The 17,938-nt window shown below is 38.1% G+C and overlaps 1 protein-coding gene across 1 annotated transcript in view; it reads right to left on the bottom strand.

Annotated features, from left to right (window-relative positions):
* The window catches only part of ADAM9 (ADAM metallopeptidase domain 9), a 113,701-nt gene that overhangs the window by 43,357 nt on the left and 52,406 nt on the right, over positions 1 to 17,938 (bottom strand). The window contains exons 13-14 of the mRNA XM_023214504.2: positions 10,335 to 10,427; positions 9,142 to 9,337 (exon numbers count right to left, since the gene is read on the bottom strand). Coding sequence (XP_023070272.1) covers positions 9,142 to 9,337; positions 10,335 to 10,427 — 289 coding nt within the window. The remainder of the gene's footprint in view (positions 1 to 9,141; positions 9,338 to 10,334; positions 10,428 to 17,938) is intronic.

Here is a 17,938-nt window from a genome sequence, read left to right as displayed (position 1 = left end):
TACAAGAAATAAAGGGTATTCAATTGGGAAAAGAACAAACAACCCCATCAAAACAAACAACCCCATCAAAAAGTGGGCAAAGGATATAAACAGACACCTCTCAAAAGAAGACATTTATGCAGCCAATAGACATGAAAAAATGCTCATCATCACTAGCCATCAGAGAAATGCAAATCAAAACCACAATGAGATACCATCTTACACCAGTTAGAATGGCAATCATTAAAAAGTCAGGAAACAACAGGTGCTGGAGAGGATGTGGAGAAATAGGAACATTTTTACACTGTTGGTGGGACTGTAAATTAGTTCAACCATCGTGGAAGACAGTGTGGCAATTCCTCAAGGATCTAGAACCAAAAATACCATTTGACCCAGCAATCCCATTACTGAGCATATACCCAAAGGATTACAAATCATTCTACTGTAAAGACACATGTACACATATGTTTATTTCAGCACTGTTCACAATAGCAAAGACTTGGAAACAACCCAAATGTCCATCAATGATAGACTGGATAAAGAAAATGTGGCCCATATACGCCATGGAATATTATGCAGCCATAAAAAAGGATGAGTTCATGTCCTTTGTAGGGACATGGATGCAGCTGGAAACCATCATTCTCAGCAAACTATCGCAAGAACAGAAAACCAAATACCACATGTTCTCACTCATAGGTGGAAATTGAACAATGAGATCACCTGGACACAGGAAGGGGAACATCACACACCTGGGCCTGTTGTGGAGTGGGGGGAGGGGGAAGGGATAGCATTAAGAGATATACCTAATGTAAATGACGAGTTAATGGGTGCAGCACACCAACATGGCACATGTATACATATGTAACAAACCTCCATGTTGTACACATGTACCCTAGAACATAAAGTATAATTTAAAAAAAAACAAAAAGCACCATATAAGTGACCTGAAATTTTCTCTGTGTGCCCTAAAGGACAGCCATATCGCCAGTAGTTGCAGAGCTGAGACTGTTGAAAATCAAACCTAGAATCTTATCCTGTGACTGGCTGAAAGCAAATTGAACTCCTAGCCTTGTAGGGTATCTACTGTTAAATTGAGGGTACTGACTGGCAAGGAACTGGTTCTTGAAAGCTGGAATGAGGACATGTGGGGAGACTTTGATAAAGCTGGGTACACTGAGCCTCTAAACTGTTTGTGTTTGTTTGTTTGTTTGTTTGTTTGTTTGTTTGTTTGTTTGTTTGTTTTGAGATAGAGTCTTGCTCTGTTGCCCAGGCTGGAGTGCAGTGGCACGATCTCAGCTAATTGCAACCTCCACCTCCCAGGTTCAAGCGATTCTCCTGCCTCAGCCTCCCAAGTAGCTGAGACTACAGGAGAGCACCACTAAGCCTGGCTAATTTTTGTGTTTTTAATGGAGACAGGGTTTAGCCATGTTGGCTAGGCTGGTCTCGATCTCCTGACCTCAAGTGATCTGTCTGCCTCACCTCCCAAAGTGCTGGGATTACAGGCACCTGGCTGAGCCTCTAAATTCTGATGAGTCGTCTTTGCCAGTGGAAACAGCATCTCTACCATCTGAGGGGACTAACCCTGCATTGCCTGAGGAAACTGTAACAGCCTCCCTGGAGGCAGCTGCCATGCAGGACAATGCCAATTTCCCTCAGGATCCACCTCTAAAATATCTCATTGCTTCTAAACCTATAACTAGACTCAAGTCATAGAAAATGCCCCTAAAGGTGAAATACTAAACACGACCCATGAGGAGGTTTACCACACTCCAAGACTACTTGAATTTTCTAATTTACAGAAAAAAATCCAGGGAACATGTGTGGGAAGGGATACTAAGGGTGTGAGACAATGGTGGGAGGAATATAAAGTTGGATTGGGATGAATTTATTGATGAGGACTCACAAATCTGAGAGTCTGCACTGAATGTTGCCATTCAGGGAGTTAGAAAGGTCTCTAACAGTTTGTTCGGCTGACTGGCTGAAATGTGACTCAAAAGGCAGCTCACAGTGAGCAAGTCAGGAATGCAGGGCCTGTCTCAGTTTAATGCAGAGAAAGGGATCCAAAGTCTGAGAGAGACTAAAATGTTGGAGTCAATTTGTCACTTCAGATGTATTTACCCACCCTGGAGGAATTCGGAAAACACACCTTTTACCAAGACTGTAGGAAATAAATTTGTGAAGGAGGCCTAGCATCCTTGAAAAGCTCTGTGATCACTCTTATCTAAAGGGCAGACCTTGTAGTAGGAGCAATGGCCACTGAGTTGGGAAACTTAAATGCAATGAAAGTATCAGATCCTAGATGATAGGAAAGTGTCAACATTCAACCACCAAAGGCAAGGTGGGCATGGTTACCATAATGGAGAGCAGAGTCAAAGCAGCAATCAGAATAACCTGACCCATGTAAAAACTTACGGCATTGGCTAGTTGATCACACTGTTTCTGTCTAGAGTAGAAGCAAGATAGGCAGCTTCCCATAGTCTTACTTGATCTGTACCAAATAAGAAAACTCTAGGCCAAGTAAACGAGTCTAATTTGAATCATAAAAACAGAAAGTCACAGCCTCTTAATCAATTCCTTGACTTAAGCCGGTTTACAGAAACAGAAACTCTCAAATAAAGGCAGGGTAGATCTCCTTAAGGAAGAACCCTCCCATACACTACCAAAAATTTATACTATTAATCATTATACCAGACATTTCCAAGGGACCTATGGCCTTTTACCAGGGCAATGGTTATGCACTGAATGTATGTGTACCCCTTCAATGTTTGTGTACCCCACAATTCATCTGTTGAAGCCCTAACCCCAATGTGATGGTATTTGGAGATGGGCCCTTTGGGAGGTAATCAGAGTTAGGTGGGATCATGAGGATGAGATCCTTATGATGGGACTGGCGATCTTATAAGAAGAAGGGAGAGATCCCTCACCAAGAACCAAATTGACTGGCACTCTGATCTCAGACTCCCAGACTCCAGAACTCTGAGAAGTAAATGTCTGCCATTTAAGCCACACAGTCTACAGCACATCTTGTTAGAGCAGCCAGCTATGGTTTAAATGTTTGTCCCCTCTAAAATTCATGTTGAAATTTAATTGCCATTGTGACAGTATTAAGAGGTGGGACCTTTAAGAGGTGATTAGGCCATGATGGCTCTGCCCTCTGGGATAAGGTTAATATTGTTATCAAACGGTGCGTTTGGCTCCACTTTGTCTCTTGCCCATCCACCTTCCGTCATGTGATGGCTCAGCAAAACAACCCTCATCAGGTGGCAGCACCTTTATCTCGACTTCCCAGCCTCCAGAAGTCAATAAATTTCTGTTCACTACTAATTACCCGGTCTGTGGCATTTTGTTATAATAGCACAAAATAGAAAGAGACAGAATTGATCAGACTAAGACATTGTGCACTGAGAAAAAAATTAGACCTTTCAGAACACAGAAACCTGTATCTGAAATAATTCAGCAAACCCAAAATGTCACTGTGGCCAACAAGTCAGAGTACAGGCTTATGAAGGTCTGGTGACTGATGAAGTTTTATCTGAGGTTCATCTCACAGCAGGCCTAGTGGGTCCCTGAACCCACCTTGTGGGTTTTTTCCCACAGTTCCAGAATGTATAATTGAAACAAACCACACTCAACAGCTGGCAGAATCACCACACTGGTTCCCTGACCTGTGGAGTGACGGCCATTATGGTAATAAAGGCCAGGTGGAACCCACTAGAAAGTGCCTCTACCTAGGAAAACAGTAAGCCAGAAGCAATGCCACATCTCTGAAGGGACTGCAGAGATTTGTGTCAACATCAAGGACTTGAAAGATGCAGGGGTGAGGACTCTCATCACATCTCCATTCAACTTGCCTATTTAGCCTGTGCAGAAGACAGACAGATCTTAGAGAATGACAGTGGATTATTATAAGCTTAGCTAAGTGGTGACTCCAACTGAAGCTGCTATACTAAATGTATTTCATTGCTTGAGCAAATTAACACATCCCCTAATACATGATATGCAGCTATGATCTGAAAAATACCTTTACCTATACCCATCCACACAGCCTATCAGAAGCAGCTGCTTTCAGCTGGCAAGGCCAGCAATACACCTTCACTGTCCTACTTAGGAAGAATACCAACTCTAGAGCCCCATGTCATAATTTAGTTTGGGGGATCTTGATTACCTTTTCCTTCCACAAAATATGACACTAGTCATTGAAGACATTATGCTCATTAGACCTAGTGAGCAAGAAGCAGCAACTATTCTTGATACTGGCAAGATATCTGCACGACAGAAAGCAGAAAATAAATCTGATAAAAATTCAGGTGACTTCTACCAGTGAAATTTCTAGATGTCCGGTGGTGTGAGGCATGTCAAGATATCCTTTCTAAGGGGAAGGAGAAGTTGCATCTGGCCACTCCCACAACCAACAGAATGGCACAATGTTGAGTGGTCCATCTGGATTTCTAAAGGCAAAATATTCCTCATTTGGTTGTGTAACTCTGGCCCATTTACCCAGTGACCCAAAAAGCCGCTAGTTTTGAGCAAGGCCCAGAACAAAGGGAAACTCTGCAATAGGTCCAGGCTATCAGGCAAGACGCTCTGCTGCTTAGCCCACTTGATCAAGTGGTGTTTGAAGCAGCAGTTAGAGATAGAAATCAAACAGTGCTTGAACCAGCAGTTACAGACAGAAATGCTGTTTAGCGCCTCTGACAGTTCCCTATAGGTCAGGTGCAGTGCAAGCATTTAGGATTTTGGAGCAAAGCCTTGTGATCCTCTGTGAAAAACTACTCTCCTTTTGAGAAAAAATTATTGGCCTGCTACTGGGCCTTAAAGGAGAAACTAAACATGTAACCATGGGCCACTCACCAAGTTACCATTCAACCTGAGTTGCCCATCATAAACTGGATGTCATCTGACTCACCAAGCTATAAAGCTGAGCATGTGCAGCAGCACCCCATCATGAAATGGAAGTGCTACGTATGTAACTGGGCCAACCAAGGCCTGGAAGGCACAAGTTACATAAAGAAGTACCCCAAAAGCCCCTGCTCCCCACTCCTGCTACACTACATTTTCTCTCCTAGTCAGCAACTACAACCTCATGGGGAATTTCCTACCCATCAGGTGACAATAGAAAAGAAGACAGAGACCTGGTTTGCAGATGGTTCTACATGATATGAAGAACCAAAAGTGGATGACTGTAGCACTTGCAGCCCCTTTCTGGGACATCCCTGAAGTGCAGCTGGTTGTTCACTTTCCTTGGAAGAAGAAATAGCCAGATGTGATTAAATACCAGTTTATGGGCTACGCCAATGCCTGGGTTGTATGGCAAAGATATTTGTGTCCCATGTGAATGTTCACCAAAGGGTGACCTCAGTAGAGGAGAATTTTAATAATCAAGTAGACAGGATGACTCATTCTTTCCCCAGCCAGCTATTCTCATCCACGTGCTCAGGAAACAAGTACTCACAGTGGCAGAGCTGGAAGCAATGCATGGGCTCAGCATCATGGACTTCCTCTCAACAACTGACCTGGCTATTGCTGCTGCTAAGTGCCCAAATTCTCCAGTAGCAAAGTCCGATCCTGAGTCCCCAGTATGACACCATTCCCTAGGTTAGTCAGTCAGCTGCCTGGTGGCAGGCTGATTTTTCCCCTTCCATCATGAAAGAGGCAGTGCTTTGTTCTTACTGGGATAGACACGCACTCTTGATATAGATTTGCCATCCCTGTAGCAACACTCCTGTGAACTACCAAAACTACCTTCTGTGGATGTACAAAATTCCTCCCCCACCATCATAATATTCTACACAGCACTACTTCAAACCAAAGAATTCACTTGATAGCAAAAAAGTGAGGTAATGGGCCTATGCACATAGAATTCAGTAGTCTTACCATGTTCCTTCCCCACCATCCTGAAGCAGCTGGCTGACAGCATGATGGAAATGCCTTTTGGAGACTCAGTTACAGTGCCACTAAGTAGCAATACCTTACAGTGCTGGGGCAAGGTTCTCCAAAAGGCTGTATATGCTCTCAATCAGCAGCCAACATCTAATGCTGTTTTTCCCATAACCAGGATTCATGCGTCCAGGTATCAAGGGGTGGAAATGGGAGGAACACCACTCAACATTATCCATAGTGACCCACTAGCAAAATTTTGTTTCCTGTTCCCATGACTTTATGCTCTACTGGACAAGAGGCCTTAGTTCCAAAGGGAGGACTGCTGCCACCAGGAGCCACAATAATGATTCCACTGAACTAGAAATTAAGCCAGCAGCCCAGTCACAATGGCTCCTCATACCTCTGAGTCAAAAGGCAAAGAAGGCAGTTTCTATGCCAGGTAGAATTACTGATCTGAACTACCAAATGAAAATTGGCCTACTACTCCACAGTGGAGGCAAGGAAGAGTATGTCTAGAATGCCAGAGATCCCTTAGGGCATCTCTTAATGTTACCATGCTCCATGATCAAGTTTAAGTTCAATGGAAAACTATAACAATCCAATCTAGGCAGGACTACAAATGGCCCAGACCCTTCAAGAATGACAGTTTGGGTCACCCTAACAGATAAAGAACCAGAAACAGCTAATGTGCTTGCTGAAGGCAAAGGGAATACAGAACGGGTGGAAGTTAGTTATAAATACCAGCTACAACCACGTGACCAGTTACAGAAACAAAGACTGTTTCATTAAGAATAGCTGCATGTGTGTATGTGTGTGTGCATACACACACACGTATTGAGCAAATATGTTTTCATTCCTTATACCTTTATCATGCAACATAAGATATATTGACTTGATATTATAGTATTTAAGTATTGTTCATTTTACATCCCAGTATTTAAGTTATGGGATATCAAGAAGAAGAATAAACATCACTCAAAGACTTTACCTCCTTTTCTGGGAAAGAGGTTAGTGAGGTTTTACTTGTATGCAGGACAGTGGTATTATATCATGCTAGGTGGAATTATGCCCTTAACAAGGTCCACATTTGGAGATTTGGTATGGTTTAACAAGGTGTCTAGTTGACAAGGAGTGGATTTTTGATTAGGGTTAATTTTACCCTTTTTAGTAAAGTTAATTTGATCCACAGAATTCCCAGATATTTAATCAAACATAATTACGGATGTCTCTGTAAGGGTGATTTTGGATGAGATTAACATTGAAATCAGTAGACTCAGTAAAGCAGACTGCCCACCCTGTTGGAGGTGGGCCTCATCCAATCAATTCTAAACTTGAACGAAAAGGCCAGTCCTCCCTGAAGTAAGAGAAAAGTCTTCCTGAAGGTCTTTGGAGTGAGACATCAGCTGTTTTCCTGCCTCTGGAATTGAACTGAAACACTAGCTCTTCCATGGTCATGAGCCTGCCAGACTTCTAATTGGAACTATACCATCAGCTCTACAGGGTCTCCAGATTGCTGACTCTCCCTGCAGATCTGACACTTAGCAGCCTCCACAATCACACAGCCAATTCATATATGGGCTCGTGCTATTATGCAGGATTTATTACATGAATCTAATATATCAGAGTCCTCCAGGAGCATATATTCGATTTTCATGTAATAAATATATAAGATTACACATTTAATATAGTATATATGTAAATTATATATTATATATTAATATTAGATTCATGTAATAAGTCCTCCAGATTATATATACAGTAATATTTACAGTAATGTGTCACTTAACAACAGTGATATGATCTGAGAAGTGAGTTGTTGGGTGATTTTGTCATTGTGCAAACATCACAGAGTGCACTTATACAAACCTAGGTGGTACAGCCTACTACACATCTGGGCTATGTGGTACAGCCTACTGCTCCTAGGCTACAAATGTGTACACCATGACACTGGACTAAATACTGTAGGCAATGGTAACATGCAATGGCATCTAAACATAGAAAAGATATCTAAACATAGAAACATTACAGTAAAAATACAGTCTTACAATTTTATGAGACCACTGTTGTATATGCAGTCTCTCACTGACCAAAATGTTGTTATGTGGTATACAACTATATACATAAACACGCAACACAATGGTTCCATTTATCTGGAGAACACTAACTATACAGAGGGAAACCAGTCAAGACTGAAGAGGAACAGAGGACTTCTGTTCAGACTTATTTGAACAAATTGAAATAAATAGAATACTCGATGCCACTAATCAACTGAAGGCACAATCAGGCCAATGGTTAACAATATACAAGTCAATTAATGGAAAGTACATAGGAAATTAACCAAACCAAAAGAGAGAGAGAGAAAAACAGATAGAGAATTAGTAACTCTAGAGAAATCAGGAAAGTAATTATAACTTACTATATGGTTTAGTTGTGAAGAGCATTAATGTGGCCATTATACAATACAGTCAACACTGCCCTAACTAAAATTACAATTAATCCATATTGGGAGGATGAAGAATGGAAAATGAGCATAGGTATGACGGGAGTTGTTAAGGGTTGAAAGAAGAGAAGGAAAGAAAACTAACTCATCTTCTACAGTAAAAGATTAATAACTAATGCCTAGAACAAAAAAATCAAAACGTAGCATTGCCAAGAGATTATCTAAAAACTTAGCACACGTTAACAAAAATCTTAGCCAGAAAAGGTAAAACTGCCTCAAGTGATAGGAATACTGGGTGGGAACAGTCCTTATTTGTTCATACTATACATTATACAATAATTTGGTTCTCTATGTGTATGCCCTCGATAAAAATAAGAACTTTAAAACAAAAATACATAAATTTTTTAAAATCCCAAATATCTATCAGTAAGAAAATAACTAAATCATGATCCATTTATCTAATGGAATACTTTAATATACTATGATATAAATATATCAATATAAATGAATTTCAAGAAAAGTCTGAGTGAACAATGCAAACAGCAGACCCATGTGCACAACTCAACATTATTAAAACTAGAGGATACTACAAATGTATCTGTGCGTGTGTGTGCACGATACACAAAAAACATAAAAAGATATAGACAGTAAAATCTAGAAAACATCAACTGAATCTGTGCATACTAAATTCATGATCATGACTGCCTCCAAAGAAGGAAGGAAATATGATGAGAAACAAGAGAGCCTCAACTTTATCAATAATGTTTCATTACCTTTTTTAAAATATCTAAATCAAAAATAAATAATATCAAAGCAATCAATTATAAATGATGATATCTTACTTGAGCCAAAGATGACTTGACACTGAGCATCATAATACTGGCACATGCCATTGTAGCAATAGGCTTTGTTATTCTGGCAAGGATATCCATTCTGAATAAAAACATCTGGCTGACAGAACTGAGAAGAACCATTGCAATACTCTGGAACATCACACTCACTGGTTTTTCCTCGGCATAAAGTACCTCCTGGTAGGAACTAGTGAAATAAAATGCAATTAAACAGAAGTATTAGGATAATGTCCACAAATTAATCAAATGTGAAACCACAGAATTTACATCTACAAAGCATTCTAACAATAACAAAAGATTAACCCAATAGAAAAATGAACAATGGCTAACAATAGGTATTTCATGTAAGTCCTAACTATGGAAAGTAAAGAAACATGACCTCATTTGTAACCAAAAGAAATGCAAACTAAATAAAAATACAAGAACCCTTTACACCTACTGAACTAACTAGGAGTATAGTGCTCACTAGTAACCAATATTGGCATAAGGAAACAAGTATTTGATAACACTGTTAGTAGAAGTACAGACTGGCACATTTGTGAAAGATATATAAAATGTATATCAAAACTTAGTATGAATATTCTGCACCAGTGATTTCTCTTATAAGCAGTAATTGGAAGCAATCAAAATGTCCATCATTAGTTAACTAAAGAAATTATGGTACAACTGTATAAGTAATATTACTTAAATAACTATGTATTATACAACTACATGAATGGGAAAAAAAAGTTCATCGTGTCATATAGAAAAAAGCAGGTAATAAAAATATATGTATCTGTGCTTACCCACTTAAGAACACACATACACACATACAATCACATTTGTATAGAAAAAACGTGATTATATTAACAAATTATCAACAATGGCTACCTGAAGAGTATAAAATGATAGAGGCTCTTTCATGCTCTACTTTCTATGTTTTTGTGTTATTTAATTATTGCTAACAAGCATATATGTTACTCTAAAAATCAGAAAAAAAAAAGTTTCTACTTAGAAAACAATCTCAACAGACCGTTTAACGTAAAAGAGTGTGCTTTAAAATTACACACAAGTGGCATAAAATTTTTCCCATGACCATAAAATAAAAATAGTGCTCACTCAGAAATCTCAAAAAACAAATTTTGATATACACAGATTTTCCTTTTCTTTTTTTTTATTGTTCCCAAGAGGGAGGAATTCCTTACCCGACAGTCTTTACAACAGTCACCATATGCACACTCAGCAAATGATTTAAGCTTACAGGTACTTCCTTCACAGCAAGGGTCCAATTCACATTCCTGTGAACATAAAATGACTGTCAATAAAGAAATTAGTTATTGACATTAATATTCATTAATAAAATTCTTATCTTTCACCTAAAATCTACTTCATTCTAACATAACTGTAGCAGCTACCCTCCAGAAACAGTCGCTTACTGTTTAACAGTGTCTCTTCAGATGCAAGTATTTAGGTCTCAACATATTTCAAAGGAAAGAAATCATATAGTATGTGCCTTAGTCTGTTTAGAATGCCATAACAAAATACCACAGGTTTAAACTGCAGAAATTTATCTTCTCACAGTTCTTGAGGCTAGAAATCCAAGATCAAGGTTCCTATTAGTTCCTTTTCTGGTGAGGACTCTCTTCCTGGCTTGCAGAGGGCTGCCTTCTTTCTGTGTACTAACATAGCCCTTCCTCAGTGCATATGGGCAGAGAGAAGGCAAGATGTCTGGTGTCTCTTCTTACAAGGACACTGATCCTAGCGGATTAGGGCCCCACCCTTGTGACCTCATTTAACTTTGATTACTTCCTTAAAGGCCCCATTTCCAAATGTAGCCGTGCTGGTGGTTGGGTTCCAACACATGAGTTTTGGGGAAGCACAAACATTCCGTTCATAACAGTATGTCTGATGATCACAGAGAGGTTAGCATCCATAAAGACATTTATCTTCATGCTCAGGGTCTAACTTCTCTGTTGGGTGGCTCTTCACCCTAGTTGAACACTCTTTTTACCTTGCTTGGCTTCTCTCACCACACTCTGGGCCACCATGGCTCCTTCTTACCCCCAAACTCCCACCCAAAGAGACATCTTCTCTGTTAAAATAGCAATGTCAATGTTCTGTTCTGTATTCTGTGGTACAGCTTTATAAGGTGTTATCACTAAGGAAAACTGGGTGAAAAGTACATAGGACTCTATATTATTTTGCAACTTCCTGTCAGATTATAATTATTTCATAAAAAACATTTAAAAATAAATGAACTTTAATGCACATCTTGAAATATACCAAAAAAAAAAGTCAAAATGCATCATGGAACTAAATGTGAAACCTAAAACTATAAAACTTCTAGGAGAAAACCTTTGCAACTGTGGAGTAGGCAAGAAGTCCTTAGATAGGACACCCAAAGAACAACCGATAAAATTACAAGTTTACAAAATAAACTTCATCAACATGTAAAAGTTCTGCTCTTCAAAAGATACTGTTAAGCTAATTAAAGGCAAGCTACAACTTGGAAAAAATATTGACAATCTGATAGAGAACTTGTATACAGAATACACAAAGTATTCTCAAAACTCAATAATAAGTAATCAAAATTTTTAAATGAGGGGAAAGAGGTGAACAGTCATATCACCACAAGATAGCCTGATGGCAAATAAGCACATGAAAACACACTCAACACATCACTAGTCACTAAAGAAATACAAATAAAACCTCAATGAGTCACCACCTCACACTCAATAGAATGGCTAAAATTAAAAAGACTCACCACATGAAGTATTGGTGAGGATACAAAACAATGAGAACTCTCATACACTAAGGATGGAAATGAGAAATGGTACAATTACTTTAGAAAACAGTTTGAGAGTTTCTTGAAAAGTTAAATACCTCTACCATCTAACCAAGTCACTCCACTCCGGGGCATTTACCCAACAGAATTAAAAACGTAAGTTCACATAAAGATTTGAAGGTGAATGCTGGCCAGTTCAAAAACACTTTAGGACAGTTGGCTTCATGAAAGAATAGGGAATCAGGAAATAGACAATGTATACAAGAACTTAGGTTGTCGTAAAGGAACCTTTTTAAATGGTTCCACAACAACTGATCGTTAGTGGATAAGTTTAATTTCCAAGCTTACTCCACATGCCCCCTCCTCAAAGAGCTAACATAAAAATTTTAAATTTAACAAAAACTAAAATAATTTGTAGAGGGGCTATGATGATGATCTATATATAAGAATACTAAAAGCCAGCTAAAGATACAAATTTCTGAAATCATTACAGGAAAAATATTAGTAAATTTGCCTTCATTTAAATTTTAAATTTCAACATAAAATGTAACCTATGAAAAGTTAAATAAGCTATAAATAAAGAATATTAGAACATATATAACAAAGGAGTTATGCCCATCTTATAGAAAGAGGCCTAAAAATCAATTTAAAATAAAGATTCAATGAACCAAGAGAACTGATAATAAATAAAATAATAATTCATAGAAGAAAATGATGCCTATAATCTATAATCACATGAAAATCTGTAAACTAAAACAGTATCTTCTTATTTTTTACCCATCAGCTTGCCAAAATTAAGAAAGCATATTATCCTGTGATAGTAAGACTATGGATACACAATGGCATAATATACTGTTGTCAGAAATGCAAACTGACCCAGACTATTTACAGGAAATTCATTAGCTTCTGATATAAGTTAAAATGTACATGCTTTTAGATCCAATAATTCTACCTTTATGTACAATAACTATCATATAAAAATATTTGTATGTATATACATGACGTGTGTACATCTATATATATACACATGAGGTGTGTATGTCTGTATATATACACATGAGTTGTGTACAAGGATGTACATTGCAGCACTGTTTACAACAGAAAACACTAATTACAGTAATTAGAGTATGGTTAAATAAATCATAGTAAATCCTTACATTGGAAGCAAATTAAAGGGTGATGTCTACATAATAAAATGATACAGAAAAATGTCCAGGATATCGAAATAGAAAAAAATCTGCACACAACAGATTTTAAGTCAATTTTCAACAATATTAAATCTGATTTTATTTATACACAAAAACAAAAGCCAGAGTGGCATCACCAAAATGGGAGAATAGAAAGCCCTGGATTCTCCTTCCTCCAACAGGCAGTGCTACAATAAACATCCCTGTACACATCCCATGTGCATATATACAAATATTTCTCTAAGACAGTTACATAAAGGTAGAATTACTAGATCTAAAAGCATGTGCATTTTAACTTTTATTGGAGGCTAACAAATTTCCTATAAAAAGTCAGCAATTCAACAGTAACACACTAATCAATTCCCTTTGTAAGAAATCCAGAAACTAGTTGAGAGGCTACTACATCGCAGGCAATTGTACCAGTAGAAACCAGTAGGAAAACTGGAGATCCTTTCTCGCCACAATCCCAACCAATGACATGGCATATAAGATCAGGAGGAAACAGCTCTCAGTATCTCCCTGAGGAGAGAAAGAGTTGGGCCACACATCCAATATTACAGTTTTTTAGAGTGCTTACTGAGGGACTACCTTCTATCTCATCTGTCTCTGATGACATATAGGACTTGAAATATATTAGATCCCTGGGGGTTTCAGAGAACAAAGGTGGCAGGTTAAACTAGCATGCGGACACTTGCCACAGCTCCTCATCCTGTCTCAACACAAAGTAAATGGATAATAATAATAATAATACTTAAAAAAAAAAAAAAAAAAAAAAAGCTCCTAGCTTCTCCCGAAGGAGGACCACACACCAAATGCTACAATTTTTCTAGGAGCTACCCAAGGAATTGGCTTTTCTCTCTTCTCTCTCAGAGCACAGATGGAGCTGGTATATGCTAGATCCCTGAAGGCCACAAAGAACAAAGGTGGTTGTTCCAACTATTGCTCAGACACTTGCCACACAGTTCCTTTACCCAGTTTAACACAGTGATTTAAAAAAATAAATAAATAAATAAAATACCACTTCCAAGCTTTGCCCTGAAAAGAGAAACAGTTGGACCATGTGTCACATGTTGCAACTTTTCTAGTGATTGCCCAACAAATCACTTCTTTCTCCCCTTTCGGAACACTGATGGGCTCCAGCACAGTGTAGACACCAGGGGGCTAACAACAACAGAAACAGCAGTTTTAACAAACATGAAAGTTTGAGAGGCCCAAAAAAGCTCTGGCCAGGTTAATTAGTAAAGAAGGTCTTCTCACTATTCTTCAGGGCTGAAGAATACACCAACCTAATGGAAAAATGCAACAGAGGAGTTCAACAGCAGATTACAGCAAAGAGAAGGAAGATTCAACAAACTCAAAGTCAGGTTACCTTATCAAGTCAGAGGAGCAAAAAGAGAAAGAAATACAAGTGAATAAAGCTTAAGGGATTTATGAGACAGCATCAAGAGACCAATATACACACTGTGGAAATCCCACAAGGAGCAGACAAAGAAAAAGTACCAAAAAGCTTATTTCAAAGAGGTAGTGGGTGAAATTTTCCCAAATCTGGGGAAAGAAATGGACGTCCACATGCAGGAACCCCAAAGAATCTTAAGTAAGAGGAATCGAAAGAAATCAACACCAAGAAACATTACACTCAAATTATCAAAAGACAAAGACAGAGAATTTTGAAAAGCAGTAAGAAAGACAGCAACTCATCACACACAAGGGAACCCGCATCAGGCCATTAGTGGATTTTTCAGCAGAAATCTTGTAGACCAGAAGGGAATGAGGTGACATATTAAACTAATGAAAGAAAAAACTGCCAAGAAAGAATCCTATATCTGGCAAAACTATCCTTTAAAAATGAAGAAGACATTAAGACTTTCCTAGAAAAACAAAAGCAGAGGAGTTCATCATGACTAGACCTTTCTTCTAAGAAATGTGAAATGGAGTTCTTCAACTTGAAATGAAAGACTGCTAGACAGCAACACAGGAGCATAAGAAAGTATAAAATTAATTAGTAAGAATAAATATATAGACAAATGCAAAATACTGGGTTGCTGTTAATGGTACTGAGTAAATCACTTTCACTTCTAGTGTAAATTTAGAAGAAAAAGCATAAAATATAACTACAGGCCAGGCACACTGGCTCACGCCTGTAATCCCAGCACTTTGGGAGGCCAAGGCAGGCAGATCACTTGAGGTCAAGAGTTTGAGACCAGCCTGGACAACGTGGTGAAACCCCGTCTCCACTAAAAATACAAAAATTAGGCAATCATGGTGGCAGGCACCTGTAATCCCAGCTACTCGGGAGGCTGAGGCAGAAGAATCACTTGAACCCAGGAGGCAGAGGTTGCAGTGAGCCATGGCACCATTACACTCCAGCCTGGACAAGAGCAAAACTCCATCTCAAAAACAAAAACAAACTAAAAAATACGTTGAAAGATACACAGTATTAATGGATTGTAAACTGTAACAACAACATAAACTGTGTAATGGGAGAACTTAAAGTGAAGAGTTTTTGTCTGTAATTGATGTTATGTTGTTATCAGCTTAAAAACACTGTTATTACTACAAGGTATTTTATGTACACTCCAAGGTAACCATAAACAAATACCTATAGAAGGAAGTTACATAAAAGAAAAAGGAATAGGGATAAAAGAACATCAACACACAAACAAAATCAAAAAAATACAAAGGAAAACAGCAAGAAAGGGCAGACAAAAGAGCTACAAGACAAAAAACATTTAAAACAATCACAGTAAAGCCTTCCCTATCAAGAATTACTTTAAATGTAAATATGTTAAACTCCCCAACAAAAACACATAGTACACTGAATGGATAAAAACAAAAACAAAATTAAACTATATGCTATCTACAAGAGACTCACTATAGTTCTAAGGACATATATAGGCTGAAAGTGAAGAATGGATAAAGATATTCCATGCAAATGGTAACCACAGAGAGCAGGGGTAGCTAAACTTATATCAAAGAAAAAAGACTCTATGTCAGAATTGTCACAAAACACAAAGAAAAACATTTTATAGTGATAAAAGTTAACAATTCACTAGGAAGATATAACAATAATAAATATATATGCACCCAGCATTAGAGCACCTAAATATGTAATGCAAGCACTGACAAAACTGAAGAAATAGCAACACAAAATAGTAAGAAACTTCAATACTGCAATTTAATTATGGATAAAACATCTAGATAGAAGATCAATAAGGAAACAGAGGACTTGAACAACACTACAGACCAAATCAAACTAATAGACATATATAGAACATTCTCCCCCACAGTGGCAGAATACATACTATTCTCAGGCACACATGGAACTCTCTCTAGGCTCACATGTTAGGTCACAAAACAGGTCTTTAGAAATTTAAGAAGACTGAAATCACACCAAATGTATTTTCTGACCAGAATGGATGAAACTAGCAATTAGAATAAAAAAGACAGCAATAAAAGGAAAATGGAAACATCACCAATATGTGGAAATTAAACAACACACTTTGGGACAACCAATGGGTCAAAAAGGGAATCAAACACAAAATTAAAAAATACTTTTGGACAAACAAAAACACAATATGTAAAAACTTACGAAATACAGCAAAAATAATACTAAAAGGAGCCAGACATGATGGCTCACACCTGTAATCCCAGCACTTTGGGAGACCTAGGCAGGTAAATCACCTGAGGTCAGGAGTTCAAGACCAGCCTGGTCAACATGGCAAAACCCCATTTCTACTAAAAAATTAGCCAGGCATGGTGGTGAGCGCCTGTAATCCCAGCTACTCAGGAAGCTGAGGCACAAGAATCGCTAGAACCCAGGAGGTGGAGGTTGCAATGAACCAAGATTGTGCCACTACACTCCAGCCTGGACAACACAGTGAGACTCTGTCCAAAAAAAAACCTCAAATAAACAATCTAACTTTACAAACCAAGCAACTTGAAAAGCAACAGAAAATTTAAACTCAAAATTATCATAAGGAAAATAATGAACTTCAGATCAGAAATAAAATTGAGACTAGAAAAAGAATTGAAAAATCAGCAAAACCAAGAGTTAGTATTTTTCAAAAGATAAGCAATATTGACCAACCTTAGCTAAGAAAAAGAAAGAGAAGACTCAAAATCAGAAATGAGAAAGGAGACATTTCAACTGATGCCATAAATAAAAAAACTACAGGCCAATGTGCCAAATAAATACAGATGCAAAATCTTCAACAAAATACTAGCAAACCAAATTCAGTAGCACATTGAAAGTAAAATACACCTGACCTAGTAGAATTTATCCTTGGATATAAATTGAGATGGTTTGATATACAAAAATCAATTAATGAGACCAGGTGCAGTGGTGCACACCTGTAATCCTCTCACTCTGGGTGTCTTAGGCAGCCAGACTGCTTGAGTTCAGGAGCTTGAGACCAGTCTAGGCAACGTGGCAAAATTCCTTCTCTACAAAAAATACAAAAATTTGTCAGGCATGGTGGCATATGCCTGTAGTCCCAACTACTCAAGAGGCTGAGGCACGAGAATCACTTGAGCCCATTAGGTCAAAGCTGCAGTGAGCTGTGTTCGCAGCACTGCACTCCAGCCTGGGCAACAGTGAGACTCTGTCTCAAAAAAATAAATAAATAAATAATAAAAAATAATTAATGAGATATGTCACATTAACAAAATGAAGGATAAAAATCGCATGACCATGTCAACAGATACAGAAAAAGCACTTGATAAAATTCAACATCCTTTCATGCAAAAAGCTCTCAACAAACTAGAAACAAAGGAAAATAACTTCAACATAATTAGGGCATATATGAAATTCCCATAGCTAAAATCATACCTGGTTGTG

This window comes from Piliocolobus tephrosceles, chromosome 7, assembly GCF_002776525.5.
Source record: "Piliocolobus tephrosceles isolate RC106 chromosome 7, ASM277652v3, whole genome shotgun sequence".
Taxonomy (NCBI): domain Eukaryota; kingdom Metazoa; phylum Chordata; class Mammalia; order Primates; family Cercopithecidae; genus Piliocolobus; species Piliocolobus tephrosceles.
The sequence above is the reverse complement of the archived record's forward strand: the minus strand, read 5'-3'. Positions and strand labels throughout refer to the sequence as shown.